Source organism: Lissotriton vulgaris, chromosome 1_2 (genome assembly GCF_964263255.1).
Source record: "Lissotriton vulgaris chromosome 1_2, aLisVul1.2, whole genome shotgun sequence".
Classification (NCBI taxonomy): Eukaryota; Metazoa; Chordata; class Amphibia; order Caudata; family Salamandridae; genus Lissotriton; species Lissotriton vulgaris.
This window is the reverse complement of record NC_141686.1, coordinates 269,092,810-269,108,671: the sequence shown is the minus strand read 5'-3', so window position 1 is coordinate 269,108,671 and position 15,862 is coordinate 269,092,810. Positions and strand designations below refer to the sequence as shown.

Sequence of the window (15,862 nt, the reverse complement as noted above, 5' to 3'; positions counted from 1 at the left end):
AAACTGGCCCCCCCTGGCGGCCCACTGGGGAAACGCCTGGTGCCCATTACAGCCAGTCCGGCCCTGCTAACAGCCTTTCAGAGACTTGCCCAGCAAGTTCTAGCTTTGCCTGTGGGCCTCTCCACCCTCTCTTGGGCACGGTCAATGCCTCGGAGCAGTAATGGAATAACGGGCCTCATGCGAGCGCCCTAGAGCCCGCATGTGTGTAGAGCCTGGACAGCACTAATATTGTGCGCTGTAATTTGTTTTATGGAATTGTGAATTCATCCTGGAGGCCGCACTGGACCCACCAGGAGTGGTTGGTGATGCTGTTAACAACGATCCGAGGGAGGGGCGTGTATCTCTGTACGGGGGGAGGTCCGAGGGCCTGTGCCGGCAACGAAGCAGCAGCTTCGGCAGTTTATTTACTTGTAATTTTATACAGCCCAGAATGCATCAGTGCGACGGAGCGATTCACTATGGCTGGAATGATCAACGCATTGTGCAAAATGCATAAAAAAATGGCGCGTTGACTTTGCAAATTAAATTCCCATTAAGTGGGAATACATTATGGGTGAACCTATCAATGTTATGATTTTGCACAACTCCAGAGAAAGTTGTATTTGCATTTCATAGAGGGACAAAGTAGCTACTGTCAGTGAAGGTGTGGTGCAGGGGCCAGGGCAGCTGTCTTCGGAGCACAGTGTTCACAGTGTGATCCCCGGCTCCGTTGGCAGCTCAGCTCAGCACCATGTGACTCTGGGTAATAGCTCACTTAATTTCCACGACAGCCCCCTGCGCCTTGAGACCCATAAGGGTGAGTAGTTTGCGCTTTACAAATACGGATTTACATTTAATAATTTGTGGAATAGAAATTATTGTATATCTCTTTGAAAGTTGTGGCATGAGGCGAATATCCTATGCTCCTTAGCAGGGTTATTCCAGATTCTTGGCGCTGTCCCGGTGAAGGCTCGCTTGTCTTCTTTTTGCTCGTTAAATTTAGGGATTTCGAGAACCATCGTTTTTAGTTTAATTAATTTCTTTTACAGCTTTATAGTTTAGAGAACCAGTCTTGAAAATGCGTCATTTTCAAAGCACCAGTCAGACTGCTCTGTGGGTGAAGGCGCCAACGGGATAACACGGTGTGCGTAGGCACGTGGAAGGGGGTTCATTAATAAGTGGCACCTGTATGTTGGCACAGTTGACTAAGATACTTGTAAGATGGCATGGTGTGTTCATGCACCAAAGAGTTAGCAGGTTTTTTACACTCTGTGTGGCAACTCAGTAGGTTACTGCACTGGCTGAATAGGCCGCCACTCATCAATTGCGTGCAGGTTTGATAGCGGCAAACTCGGATTTGTGCCATTTGGAAGTTGATATAAAAAAAAATCTTAAACACCACAACAATGGCCACTACTGATCATCGCTGTGGTGAGGCACCTTTACCTCCTGAGGCTTGAAGCAGTTCTGCTTTGAGGCTTGAAGCACTTCTGCCTCTTGAGGTCTAAGGCACTTTTACCTCCTGCGGCCTGAAGCACTTTTTTACCTCCTGAGGCCTGAAGCACTTTTTGCCTGAAGCACTTTTTAACCTCCTGAGGCCTGAAGCACTTTTTTACCTCCCGAGGCCTGAAGCACTTTTTTACCTCCTGAGGCCTGAAGCACTTTTTTACCTCCCGAGGCCTGAAGCACTTTTACCTCCCGAGGCCTGAAGCACTTTTACATCCCGAGGCCTGAAGCACTTTTACATCCCGAGGCCTGAAGCACTTTTACATCCCGAGGCCTGAAGCACTTTTACATCCCGAGGCCTGAAGCACTTTTACATCCCGAGGCCTGAAGCACTTCTACATTGGGAGGCCTGAAGCACCTCTAAGTCGCGAAGCCTGCAGCCAGTGCTGAATTTGAGCAGGTGGTTTCTGGGGCACTTGTCAACACAAGCACTTACGATAGTTTGCCACATGGTAGCGCTGTTTGACTAATTTAGAGATGACCACAACTAAAGTTGTTTATTCATATTTTTAATGGTTATTGAATGAACAATGTCCAACTCCCTCCATTATTATAGCTTTGAGTGGCCGGAACAGTTGGATTGTCACACTTGTAGGGTTTGATGGTTATTACTTGTGTCGGTACTGTCGCTGGCAGCGATGACGGGGGCAATGTGTGGTGCAAGCTGCTGTGGACGCCGGAAGAGGGCCCTGGTGCTGTCATTTTTTTTTCTTTTACAAATGAAGCACTGCTTGCAGCCCCTCTACCTTTCTTCCCCGTGATGCTGGCAGCACCCCTGCCTCATGCATCTTTCAGGGTACACTGACATATTTCGGAATAGTGGGGGCGGTATGCACAAAGCCTGTTTAAGTTGGGACCCCCTGCGTCCATTTGCCCTAGTTATATTTCTAGTGACTTTTGAATTGTTTTTTTTGGGGGGTGGGGGGCACTTTTTGCTAAAGCCTCCGCCTTTGTTCTCCGCGGGGCTCGGCGTGGAGCCCGGGAGCCCCTCAGCCGCACTGTGTGTTCCAGGCCTTCTGATGTGTATATATTTGAATACATTTGTGAATATAAAGGCTAATTTGCCCACGTTTCCCGAGAGTTCTTGATGTTAGGCGGCAGAATGTAAATGTGCGAATTAAGTAGGTACGCAGATGCATATGCAGTAGCCGGAAGAGCGTGTGACGCAGGTGATTCGGGGGTACCTGTTGGGGCACGTTTGTCTGCAGCTCTGGATATCTGCTACCTGGCAGGGTACCAAGGACTGGGCCCAGCAGAATTACTATTGTTCCTAGAGAGAACACCTAAACAGACATTTGTTTTTAGGTTGAGCATTCGAGACCTCTTGTATATACTTTAGTATTTACTTTATTATATATACTTTAGTATATACTTATATGTGTATGTACTTTGTGGGCTCTGGAGATCAGCCCTAGGACTTGTCTACTTCCGCTTAGGGACATTTTTTTCTGTTCAACTGCCTCTATTTAAATTTCTTGATAGAAAATGACCAGCAGAGGTCAGTAAAATACCAGAATCACTTTAGAGTTCTCTAGATTCCAGTCCATAGAAATTGTCTTCCACGAGCACCCGTAGACAATAATATTTTTTTCAACTCTTGCATTTTCAGTGATCTGACCACCAAAGGCCTTGCTTTTATAATAAAAACAGAGCTTTGGACTATGCCATTTCCCGTGGAAATGAAATATTTCTCTCCATGTGTTCCCATACCTGGCGTGCCACACAGTTTGGTGCTTACTTTCCCTCCATGTTAAAGAACAGTAGTTTCAGCACCCAGGCTTATGTGCGGCATAGCTAAATACATAAAAGGTACCAAAGGCGAGACTGAGTCTGTTGCAAATGCTTGTTTACTTTTGGCATTCTGTTCTGAAAGCAGGAAATGGGAAAAAGCACTCTTCTGCGCCATCTTGGGTCTCCCCGGTGCATTGTTGGTATTCTGTGATGACACCTTGCACTTCCTGCCATTGGTATCGGGGTGCGGGGGAAGTTGGGGTGTGGTACTTAGTGTTATGACTCCGGATCCGCCCCTTTCTAAGATCCTAGCACCAAAGCTTCGCAAAGGGTTAATTTATGAAGATTCAGAGGGTTTCATCAGTTCCTGAAGGAAGAATACTCTGACAGTTTACCAGTGTTGCATACCCACCGTGTGAGGAGGGTACGGGGCCTCCTGCCAAGAAGTGCTTACAAGGCAGTTTTGAACCCCAACAAACCTCCCCCCCCTCCTCCAAAAAAAAAAGCTTGCTGCGGCTGGTGCCAATGTCATGAGTTATTTTCACACCACCTTAATTGACGTCAGCAGATCAAAGCCTTGGAAAACCACTATTCACGGCTCCTTGCGATGAGAGCCGATATTGTGTGTCACACGGTGGCACTGTGTGAATTGGCAGGCATGGTGTTGAGAAATATCGTAACTATTGCCTTCCTTCCCTTATGATGGAGCGAGAAGACAGTGGTGGGGTCTCCGCAGACACTCTGCCCTCCAACACCTTTGGGCCCAGCACCTCCTCTTGACCCTGCCACCCAGTGAGACTCAAGCCCACTTCTCTGGGACCAGTTCTGCAGAAGAGCTTCATTGCAGAGTGTCTGGATCCGCAGGGCCCGGTGGCATGAACAGGGCTGATGCTTGTACAGCAGTACTCTGGAATAGAAGCCCTGGCCCTTGAGTCCCACCTTTCCTAGCAGCCCGGCCCTTGACTCCCACCGTTCCTTGGAGCCCTGGCCCTTGAGTTCCACCATTCCTTGGAGCCCCGGCCCTTGACTCCCACCATTCCTTCTTAGCCCCGGCCCTTGACTCCCACCATTCCTTGGAGCCCTGGCCCTTGAGTTCCACCATTCCTTGGAGCCCCGGCCCTTGACTCCCACCATTCCTTGGAGCCCTGGCCCTTGAGTTCCACCATTCCTTGGAGCCCCGGCCCTTGTCTCCCACCATTCCTTGGAGCCCCGGCCCTTGTCTCCCACCATTCCTAGGAGCCCCGGCCCTTGTCTCCCACCATTCCTAGGAGCCCCGGCCCTTGTCTCCCACCATTCCTTGGAGCCCCGGCCCTTGACTCCCACCATTCCTTGGAGCCCCGGCCCCTGACTCCCACCATTCCTTGGAGCCCCGGCCCTTGACTCCCACCATTCCTTGGAGCCCCGGCCCTTGACTCCCACCATTCCTTGGAGCCCTGGCCCTTGACTCTCACCATTCCTTGGAGCCCTGGCCCTTGACTCTCACCATTCCTTGGAGCCCCGGCCATTGGGTCCCATCATTCCTAGGAGCCCTGGCCCTTGTCTCCCACCATTCCTTGGAGCCCCGGCCCTTGACTCCCACCATTCCTTGGAGCCCCGGCCCTTGACTCCCACCATTCCTTGGAGCCCCGGCCCTCGACTCCCACCATTCCTTGGAGCACCGGCCCTTGACTCCCACCATTCCTTGGAGCCCCGGCCCTTGACTCTCACCATTCCTTGGAGCCCCGGCCCTTGACTCCCACCATTCCTAGGAGCCACGGCCATTGGGTCCCATCATTCCTAGGAGCCCCGGCCCTTGTCTCCCACCATTCCTAGGAGCCCCGGCCTTTGTCTCCCACCATTCCTAGGAGCCCCGGCCCTTGACTCCCACCATTCCTTGGAGCCCCGGCCCTTGACTCCCACCATTCCTTGGAGCCCTGGCCCTTGAGTTCCACCATTCCTTGGAGCCCTGGCCCTTGAGTTCCACCATTCCTTGGAGCCCCGGCCCTTGACTCCCACCATTCCTTGGAGCCCCAGCCCTTGACTCCCACCATTCCTTGGAGCCCCGGCCCTTGACTCCCACCATTTTTAGGAGCCACAGCCATTGGGTCCCATCATTCCTAGGAGCCCCGGCCCATGACTCCCACCATTCCTAGGAGCCCCGGCCCTTGACTCCCACCATTCCTAGGAGCCCCGGCCCTTGACTCCCACCATTCCTTGGAGCCCCGGCCCTTGACTCCCACCATTCCTTGGAGCCCCGGCCCTTGACTCCCACCATTCCTTGGAGCCCCGGCCCTTGACTCCCACCATTCCTTGGAGCCCCGGCCCTTGACTCCCACCATTCCTTGGAGCCCCGGCCCTTGACTCCCACCATTCCTTGGAGCCCCGGCCCTTGACTCCCACCATTCCTTGGAGCCCCGGCCCTTGACTCCCACCATTCCTTGGAGCCCCGGCCCTTGACTCCCACCATTCCTTGGAGCCCCGGCCCTTGACTCCCACCATTCCTTGGAGCCCCGGCCCTTGACTCCCACCATTCCTTGGAGCCCCGGCCCTTGACTCCCACCATTCCTTGGAGCCCCGGCCCTTGACTCCCACCATTCCTTGGAGCCCCGGCCCTTGACTCTCAGCATTCCTAGGAGCCCCAGCCCTTGGGTCCTACCATGCCTTGAATTCCCGGCCCTTGACTCCCACCATTCCTAGGAGCCCCGGCTATTGGGTCCCATCATTCCTTGGAGCACCTGCCCATCATTTCTTGCCATTCCTCGGCACCCCGGCTCTTAACTCTCAGCATTCTTGGGAACCCTGGCCCTTGAGTCCCACCATTCCTAGGAGGCCGGCCCTTGACTCCCACCATTCCTAGTAGCGTCGGCCCTTGGGTCCTACCATTTCTTGGAGCCCCAACCCTTGACTCCCATCATTCCTTGGAGTCCCGGCCCTGGACTCTCATCATTCCTAGGAGCCCGGCCCTTGACTCCCACCATTTCTTGGAGCTCCATTCCCCTGAGCCCCACCATTACTAGGAGCCCCAACCCTGGACTCCCACCATTCCTAGGAGCCCAGCCCTTGACTCCCACCAATCCTTGGAGCCCCCGGCACATGACTTCCACCATTTCTAGGGGCCCCTGGACTTCGACTCCCATCTCTCCTAGGGGCCCCAGCCCTTAACCCTCACCTTTTCCTGAACCACCAGTTCCCAGCTGGCACGGGATGAAGCATAGGCAGACAGGAATGTGACTGTCACAAGAGTTGGCATGAACCATCAGTGTCCCGCTGGCACCAGATGAAGCATACACAGGCAGGAGTGTCTCTATCGCAAGAGTGGGCGTGAACCACTAGTGTCCCGCTGGCACCGGATGTAGCATACACGGGCAGGAGTGTTTCTGCCAAGAGTGGGTATGAACCACCAGTGGCCAGCTGGCACCAGATGATGCATACACGGGCTGGAGTGTTTCTACCATGAGTGGGCATGAACCACCAGTGTCCCGCTGGCCCCGGATGTAGCATACACGGGCTGGAGTGTTTCTACCATGAGTGGGCATGAACCACCCATGCCCAGCTGGCACCAGATGAAGCATACACGGGCAGGAGTGTCTCTACCACAAGTGTGGGCATGAACCATCTGTGCCCAGCTGGCACGGGGCATGGCACACACGGGCAGGAGTGCCTCGCTGCCAGTGTGACGGGTCCAGCAGGCACGGTGTGAGAAACGCACAGACACAGCCCAGTTGCTATTGGAATGAGCAGGAGCAGATGCTGGCAGTGCCCAGCGTGCATAGAAAGGGCGGTGGTTGCCAGCTCTGAGTGCCCAGCTGGTACTGATGCTGCATCGCCAGCGAGGCATAAGGGTTTGTGAGAAGTCACAGGCTTACAGCAGGACGGGTCCGATGGAAGTGAGGCTGACGCGGGCAGGGATGCTGTTGTGTTATGACGACAGGGCTATATCGATACAAGATAGAAAACCGGAAGCGTGGCCGCAGGGGGGCGGGCCATGATAAAAAGACTGAAGATTGACGTTTGGGGCAAGTCACTCATGGACGCGAGGTAGGAACATTTTGCTGGTGAGAGATAAGTCACAGCTTGCCCAGTGCAACCGGGAAGAAACTGGATCCGCTCTGAGGGCTCTTTATAAAGGGGGTCTTTATTTAACCCCTTCCATGCTGATGACGGCCCCCAGCCATCATGCATCATGGTGCTCGTGTGCTGATGACGGCTGGGGGCCGTCATGAACCCGCCCACTCATTAAAAGTGCTGCACAGGCGCAGAATCGCAGCCGCGCCCAAGGGGTTAATAAGCTGCCTGGTAAAGGGCGCCCTGTATTTAATTTCTTTCCAGGGGCCATCACGATAGGTAGACTGGGGGTGTTCAGCACAGAGTGCCTTGAGGCGACTCTTCCTGTACTGACCTCGAGACACATAAATGAATACGGTTAATTATTATTATATTTTTTTATGTATCCATTTTCCTTGCTAGCTTACTGCACTGCTGTTGCACTAACTAAAGTCCTTTTTTCGCTCCTTTTTAAAGTTGTGTATGTGTATATAATTAATATGGTTTTAACATTTTGTTATATTTTTTAGTAACCAAACAAAATGTAAAGTTGAAAAAAATTTGAATAAACTGACTTAAAACTGAATACGGTTATAATGATGGCAGCTGGCTTGGCTGGCTGATTCGGACCCAGGGGCGGCCCAGTGCACAGAGTGTGCTGGAAGCCTCCAAGCACAGCATGCACAAACACACTGGCTCTGAGCATCCAGCCAAACTGCACAACAGAATGGTTTTGTTTTTATGTGTTTATAATCTAGCGCGAGCTCGACCCGAGCGCTTTACATGAGCAGCAGTTACATTACAGGAGGACACATTCATATTTGGTAGACACGAGGACATTCAGTGATTTGCCCAGAATCACAGGATGTTGAGCCGACGCCGAGACTCGAACCTTGCTCAGCTCCAAAGCCGGCAGCTCTGGCCATTACGCCACCTCGTCTCCTCAGATTGTGGCTACCATTAGCCCATGGCCACCACTGCCTGCTTTTCTGATATTTGAAGGTCGGATATTTGCTGCGTGGATGTTTTGGAGATGGAGACAAACTGCAATTGTCCAATCGAACCTCAAACAAGTCTTAATTCATGTATGGCACAGTTAGGTCAGGGCCTCACTGGCATCTGGGGTCGCCTGCCAGCCAAAGGAGGATATGCTCAAAGTCACTAAAATGCATAGAATATTCCTGCATTCAGGTAGCCCTGCGCGCGCACCTCTTTTCTTGACATCTGTCGGGAGTCCCCAGCTGCCGCGTCGGTGCCACCGCAGTGCCATTGCGGCTCGTGCTCTCTCCAGGTGCCCGCAGGGACGTCTGCCGCTGCCGTAGGATTGGACGCGGCGTCGAGAGCCGCGCAGTGCCCATTCCATGCGGGGTGTCACTCCCGGAGCTGCGCAGCGGGCACCACGGCACGCCAGGCACAGGTGCCGCATTACCGGGGAGAGAGGCGGGCAGGGCAGGCAGGCGCCGGAATACAGATGAGGGCAGCGGCGCCAGCTGGGAGCGGACTGCGGGCTCTGCCGCCGCGTACCGGCTCCCGCAGCGAGGGGATTCATGGGCGCTGGGGCTGTGCCAGGCGGGCTGCTGCCTGGCGTCGCGTGAGCGGCATGGTTGCAAACCCTGGCACCCCAGATGCCCCCTGCGTATCATGCCCCTTCCATCCGTGCAGCTGCATTGGGCAGCAGGAGAGCGCCCCTGTGGCTAGGACAGGTTTAAACAAAATAAAGAAATATAAAATGTTTTATTTTCCATTGTTCTGTAGCGCCACGCCGATGAAGTGCCTGGTTTCGGTGAGGACGCCAGTTGTCTTGCACGAGGCAGGGAAAGCTGGGTACCTGTGTGTGTGGGAGACACGGGGTGTTGGAGGCACGAATTCTACCGGAAGTTGTTTGGGGGGCAGTAGATGGCAGGTGTTGTGTATGTTCTCTAAATGATAAGATCCTCCTAATACTACCTGATATCAAACATATATGTGTGCAGTGAGTTGAGGCCAGGTACTGGTTGTGAAGGTGGAGTTATGCGTATGAAGCCTAGAGAAGGACTGGCGCCCGTCTGTATGTGCTGCCTATGACGGACACACATGCACATCAGAGTTGGAGCTCATGTATGTGCTGAGTATGGGGTGGTGGGCCGGAGAAGCTCCATGTTGTATGCAATACACGAGGGCTGAAGCTGCACTGCAGAGCAGGAGCCCTGTGTATGTGCGGTGCACGGGGGCCTCAGAGGCGCTGTAGAGTTACAACCGTGTGCAGAACCTGCGGTGAGGGCCAAGGGAAACATCCTTTGCAACGCAACTTTTACCACGCAGTGCTTTTACATCGCAACTTTTACAACACAAACCATTACAACGCATTGCGCTGGGGGGCGCTCTAGGATAGGGAATAGATTTAATTTACTATCCAACACCTTCCCTACGATCCACGGGGACTGGAGTTGGAATAGTAAAACAAACTATTCACTATCCAGCACCCCTCAACACTGCGTTGTAAAGGCATGCGTTGTAAAAGTTGCGATGTAAAAGCATGCGTGGTAAAAGCATGCGTTGTAATGTCATATATCCGAGGGCCATGGATGCCCTGCAGAGCAGGAGCCGTGTGTATGTGCTGTGCGTCGGGACCAGAGATTCCCTGCACGCGTGGAGATACCTTAGGAAGAAAGATACTTTGCCATAAAATCAGGGCTTGGCTGGTGGCGCTCTCCGTTATGAGCACAGTTGTTGGTCCCATCGAAATCAAACGGCCGCATCCATCGCCTCATCCTGCATTCGCTGTACCTGAGAAGCACATTCTCCATTTGCATAACTGTGACATGGTCAGTGGACCGCGCCTGATGGCTCGTCCTCCTGTCCCTCAGTCATGAGATGTATCCGTGTCCCACTCCGTACCCCTGAATCTTCAGATGTGTCCCGGCCCCGTCCAGTATCCTTGTCCTGAGATGTACCCTGGACCCATTCCATGTTCCAGTCATGTACAGGTGTTCCATTCCAAACTCTGAGTTCTTTCCTGGTCCTAAGTGTACTTGTGTCCCATTTCATGGAGTTCTATTCCATACACTGAGATCTTTCCCGGTCCCATCCCGTAACATTGTCTCGAGGTTCCCTGATCGATTCCAAGTCCTTTTCACTGAGTTCCATTTGATGCCTTGAGATATTTCCTGGTCCTAAGATGTACCCTGCCCAATCCATGTCCCTGTCATGTGTTCAGTTCCAAACCCGGAGTTCTTTCTCCATCCTGAGATGTACCTCGGTCCCACTTCAATACGCGTCTCATGTGTTGTCCATGCCGTACCCTTCGATCTTTCCTGGTTCTAAGTGTACTCGTGTCCCATTTCATGGAGTTCTATTCCATCCATTGTCCTGAGGTTCCCTGATCCCATTCCGAGTCCTCTTCATGGAGTTCCATTTGATGCCTTGAGATATTTCCTGGTCCTGAGATGTTCCCTGGCCCCTTTCCGTGTCCCTATTGTGTTGTTCCATTCTATACCCGGAGATCTTTCTTTGGTCGCAGTGTACCACGGTCCCTTTCCATGTCCCTGTCATGGAGTTCCATTTGATGCCTTGAGATCTTTCCTGGTCTAATCCTCAAGGCTTGAAATGTCTCTCTCTGTGCCCCCAAGTCCCAAAATGTACCTTAATCCTATATGTACCAAAATATATCCTGTTCTAATCTGTGCCTTCCCTTATCTAAAGAGGTCCCAGTGCGCTTGAGTGCATCCTGTCTTCAGTCTATGCACTGGGGGAGAATCCACATTTTATCTTGTTTTTTTAGAAATGTCTTTGGCCCATTCTGTGTTATCGTGTCCCTGAGAGGTACCTCACACCTGCACCTTGTGTCCCTCTTCTGAGACTCCTGCTATTGAAGTTCCTTGTCCCCGTCACCCCGTTCCGTGTCCCACTTTCTCGAGATCCCTCCAGGGTAAATTTCATGACCATGACTAGGATGTTTACTGACCTCACCTCCAGAGGTTTCTAGTCTCTTCTTGTGTCTTGAAAATATCTTCACAAATCTCAACCTCTGGTGCCGCCTTCCTGTATCCATGAAGTACCCTCAGGTGGCTCAGTGGACAAAAGCAGCCACTGCAGGGGCCTGTGTTCAACCTCATGGTCACAGGTTCAAATCCCAGGGGTCCACGCAGCCTTTCATCCATCTGAGGTCGATAAAATGAGTACCATTGAGTTGGGAAACAATAAACATCTGTTATTCAGCGCCAGGACACCTACGGGTAATTGTGCGCTTTACAAATACCTGTTATTGTTATGTGCTCTCCCGTGAAAAGATATCCTGGGATAAACTGTTGTGGTGGATATCCTGTTGTGGTGGATATCCTGGGATAAACTGTTGTGGTGGATATCCTGGGATAAACTGTTGTGGTGGATATCCTGGGATAAGCTGTTGTGGTGGCGTGTGCTGCACAAGTGTTGGGCTCATTCATTAATGCCCTGTGTTTGCTTTCTTCTAGGCGAGCCAAGCTTCGTCAGGAAGCCAGATGACCAGATTGGTATTTCGGGAGGCGTGGCCTCCTTCGTGTGCCAGGCAACGGGTGACCCCAAGCCGCGCATCACCTGGATGAAGAAAGGGAAGAAAGTCAGCTCGCAGCGCTTCGAGGTCAGTTCTAGTGCCGGGAGAGGGGTAGCGCAGACTTCTGCCCTACACCAATCCAGGATATTACACTACTTTGGTAGCTGTGTGTGGCCTTTCATGCCACCCCCATGCCCCTTCATGCCAACCTCCTGCTGCTTTATGGCACCGGAGGCAGGAGAGTTTTTTTTATTTTTTTATTTCAACATGCTTTATTTTTTATACAAGAACAAAACAGAAATTCTGTTACAGGGTTAGCATAGGTTGTCCCAGGTTAAGGTTATACATCTGAGCCCTAGGATAGTGTGCCACGTTTGTTTACCTCACCCCCCATATCGATAATAAGAGAAAAAGAAAGAAAATCAGGCAGAAAATTTGAAAAAAAAGGGTAGAAGAAGAGATAAGAGCAGGGCAGAAAGAATTACGTTTCAGGGTTTTGAAAACAGTGGGAAGGTAAACTTACTATCCTGTTTCCAGCCCTAAAATAAAAGGGGAAATGATATTTTTCTAGAAAATAGTCTAAAACCGTTTTTTCCAAAGTCACGTCCGATTGGTGGGGAGAGAAGTTTATTATTGCTTTTTTTTTTCTTGAGAGTCCAACAATTAAATAAAGAGGCCTTTACATTCTTTATATCTCTTGTCACATTTAATGTGCTTCAAAGACAGAGGTCATAAGTCTGACAATGTCTTCTGCTGCTTATATATTGTTTTAACAACTGGGCTAGGGTTTACAATCTTCTCTCACTTTGCAATCAGAAAATGAAAGGTAATGTGAACTACATGACAATCTTGCTGGGGTACAGGGAGTGCAAAAGGTAAGGCTGTGGTAAGTCGTTGTTTCATAACACAGCAAAATGTAAATACCTGTAATCGAACTGCACAGAGTCAGCAGTTAGGAAAGCAAAAATGAGGCACATTTTTTTGCAATTCTGAAGTGTGATGGAATCAAAGGTTTTAATAAGATCAGAACAAAGCAAGACACTTTACTTGGTGATGTACAGTGCACCATAGTTTTATCTGTAAAACTGCATGTCTGAGCAAATTTAGTGGCCATTTCAGCGGGCGATGTGCTGTCTGTAAACGGCCATGTGCTACCATACTTTAGTTACATTAAAAATATCGCTTGCCGCCTTCCTGTCCATTAAAGCTAGATGGGTTGCGAAAGTTTGTCGTACTAAAAAATAGGTCAAGGTTTTAAAAAGTTTCAAAGCATCGGTCTAAAGACTTCTTCAAACTCTAGTTCTCAAATATTGTGGTAAAAGATTTTTAAAAAATCCAAGAAATATTGCAAAAAAAGGATTGAAAATATGCAATTTTACTTTGCTGGGAAGCTTAGTGCACCTCTCAAAGCAAAAAATAGGATTACCCTAGGGGGAAAGGAGAGAGAACGAGAGCAGAAGCCACCTGAATGGAATGCTTTCCCTCCCAAACGCTTAATTCTCAATGAACGGATCAGCAGTGCATTGTGGGTAGCTAACCTGAGGCATCCAGTGGGGGTGGGATAGAAGGAACAGGAGACGGCTAAGAAGGGGGTGCAGCTGGGGGGTGGCCGGGGCCTGACGTAAATGCAAAGTTCAGAAATCGGCCTAAATACAAAGAAGTTCAGAATTCTGCGTGTGTCACTGCACCAACACAAGCCCAAATTATAAATATAAATGTGGCTGTTGTGGCACATCAACACAAACAGCAAACATGAAAAATGTTTGGGGGGGGGCACATAAAAATATTGGCTGGCCCGCCCCCCCCCCCCCCCCTGTAGCTACGTCCCTGGGGTGGCGAAGGGGCGACAGAGGAGGCGAGAAGGTAATGTGTTTACTACCTGGTCAAAATATTGTGCCATCAAGAAACGCGTTACTGGCGCCTAACAGCACTCCGGATGCCTGAAACGGGCTCTGGCAACAGGGGCGGCTCTAGGCTCATGGTGGCCCTGGGCAGGGAGGGTAGGTAGGGGGCCCCGGAAGAGGGGGTCCAGGCGGGGCGGAGCGTGGAGGCCAGTGAAGAGGGGAAGGGGGGGGATCAGGGTGTTTGGAAGTGGAACAGAGCCGGAGGCCGCCAAATCCCTGCCAGGGGCCGCCACGCAAATATGTATCCATCCTCAGAGGATTAATATATTAAGGATATATATTGGCGTGGTGGCCCTGTGCAGGCGCACAGCTTGCACATGCCTAAGGCCGCCCCTGCCGGCAATAGAGCTGCCCTTCGCACTGCATTGTTCAGGCTCCTGACACGAGTGACCCCCCCCCCCTCCCCCTCCCCAGGCCCATGTGCCCCACTCTCAGCCTTTATGGACCTCGGAGAGCAAGGCTGCTGTCTTAAGTTCCACTTTTTTTTCGGTTTATCTTTGCAGTTTGCTAGTCCCGAAAGGCGTCCGAGGTCCTAAGAACACGATAAAAAGATTGAATCCAAGAACCGAAACACTGAACTATTGGCAATTAGGCAAGAAGTGTGCCAACTGAATAGTCAAAGGGATTTGGAGCACCCTGCTGACACGTCACAGCTGAATTACCTCATGCATCATGGTCGATGTGGTTCAATGTTGCTCGCTTCACACACAGTTCTCAGTTTGTTGGCCAGTGCCAGTATTCTTTTCAAGTGTATCCCCAGACACGTGTTTCTAGATTCCTCTTTTATCAGTGGGGAAAAATGTTCATCGTGGCACTAACCCTGAGGAAACTGCGGCAGCACGTCCAGCGACCTACGAACATTTTCCCCCACTGATGAAAGAGGAATCTAGAAACACGTGTCTGGGGATACACTTGAAAAGAATACTGGTACTGGTACTGGCACTGGCCAACAAACTGTGAGAACTGTGTGTGAAGCGAGCAACATTGAACCACATCGGCCATGATGCATGAGGTAATTCAGCTGTGACGTGTCAGCAGGGTGCTCCAAATCCCTTTGACTGTGCCAACTAAATATTACAAATGTTTTTTTTACATATTATTGCAATTAAAATATAGATGGTACACAAATATACTAATATGATAGCAGTGTACCTAACATATACTTTTTGTGCCACATGCTTTGTATAAATGCGATGGGTTATTCATTAAAAGGTCAGTGGCAAAGAAGGTATTTAAAGTCTTTTATAAATGTGTCAAAGAAAGTTTTTACACTTTGTTGTGAGGGTAGTAGCCTAGTCGGAGGTCCATGCCTTGGAAACATGCCCTGTGATCCATTGAGCTAGGGTTCTTTATTTCTTGAAGGTGTAAAGTTCTAGAAGATGTGCTTCAGGGCTCAGAAATGAGTGGGTGCGCCCTGGGGTATGAGTTTGAGCCAGGAATTTCAAGATACCGGAGAAAATGGCTTTGTCAGTAGTGACAGAAGATTTTTGCATTTAGGGCCCGTCACAGAATGTTTACTTGTGTTTCGCGCACGTGTTTTGGGCAGTTCGTGATGGTAGCACATAGAGCCCAGAGAACTCCATGATTTTTGAGGCGAGAAGTTGCAGGCCGTACACCCCCTTCCCCCCCATGCACTCTTAGTTTGTGGTTTCACCCTTTGTGGTTGTCCTCTGGTGAATGCTTCCCTCTTCTCCATCCCTCCTGCAGGTGATAGAGTTTGACGATGGTTCAGGGTCGGTCCTACGGATACAGCCACTCCGCGTCCATCGGGACGAGGCGATCTACGAGTGCACGGCTACCAACAGCGTGGGCGAAATCAACAGCAATGCCAAGCTCACCGTCCTGGAAGGTAAGGAGGGCCATCACGAAACTGGTCCCTGAAACGCGTTTACCACACATTATCATTTGTGAGCAATAGACAAATTTACTCGCCAACGCAGTGGAAAATGCGCTGTCTGTAAATGATGGGGTGCTACAACACGATGCTCTAGTTACATTAAACACATTGCTTGCCTCATGTTCATTTAAGCTAGGTGGGTTGACAGTCGTCGTACTAAAAAGTGGGTCGTGGTTTTAAAAAGTTTCGGACGTATCGGTCAAGAAGACTTACTTCCTATTCAAACTCTAGTCCTCAAAAATTGTAGCGAAAGATAAAAAAAATCCCTGAAGAATTGTAAAAAAGGGTTGTTAAGATGCAATTTTGCTTTGC

The 15,862-nt window shown here is 50.7% G+C and overlaps 1 protein-coding gene across 10 annotated transcripts in view; it reads left to right on the top strand.

The window, feature by feature from the left end:
• Positions 1-15,862, top strand: part of PTPRF (protein tyrosine phosphatase receptor type F) — a 756,588-nt gene that overhangs the window by 445,939 nt on the left and 294,787 nt on the right. For all 10 annotated transcript variants that reach the window (XM_086953202.1, XM_086953199.1, XM_086953209.1 and 7 more), the window contains 2 exons: positions 11,691-11,836; positions 15,361-15,502. In XM_086953202.1, coding sequence (XP_086809328.1) covers positions 11,691-11,836; positions 15,361-15,502 — 288 coding nt within the window. The remainder of the gene's footprint in view (positions 1-11,690; positions 11,837-15,360; positions 15,503-15,862) is intronic.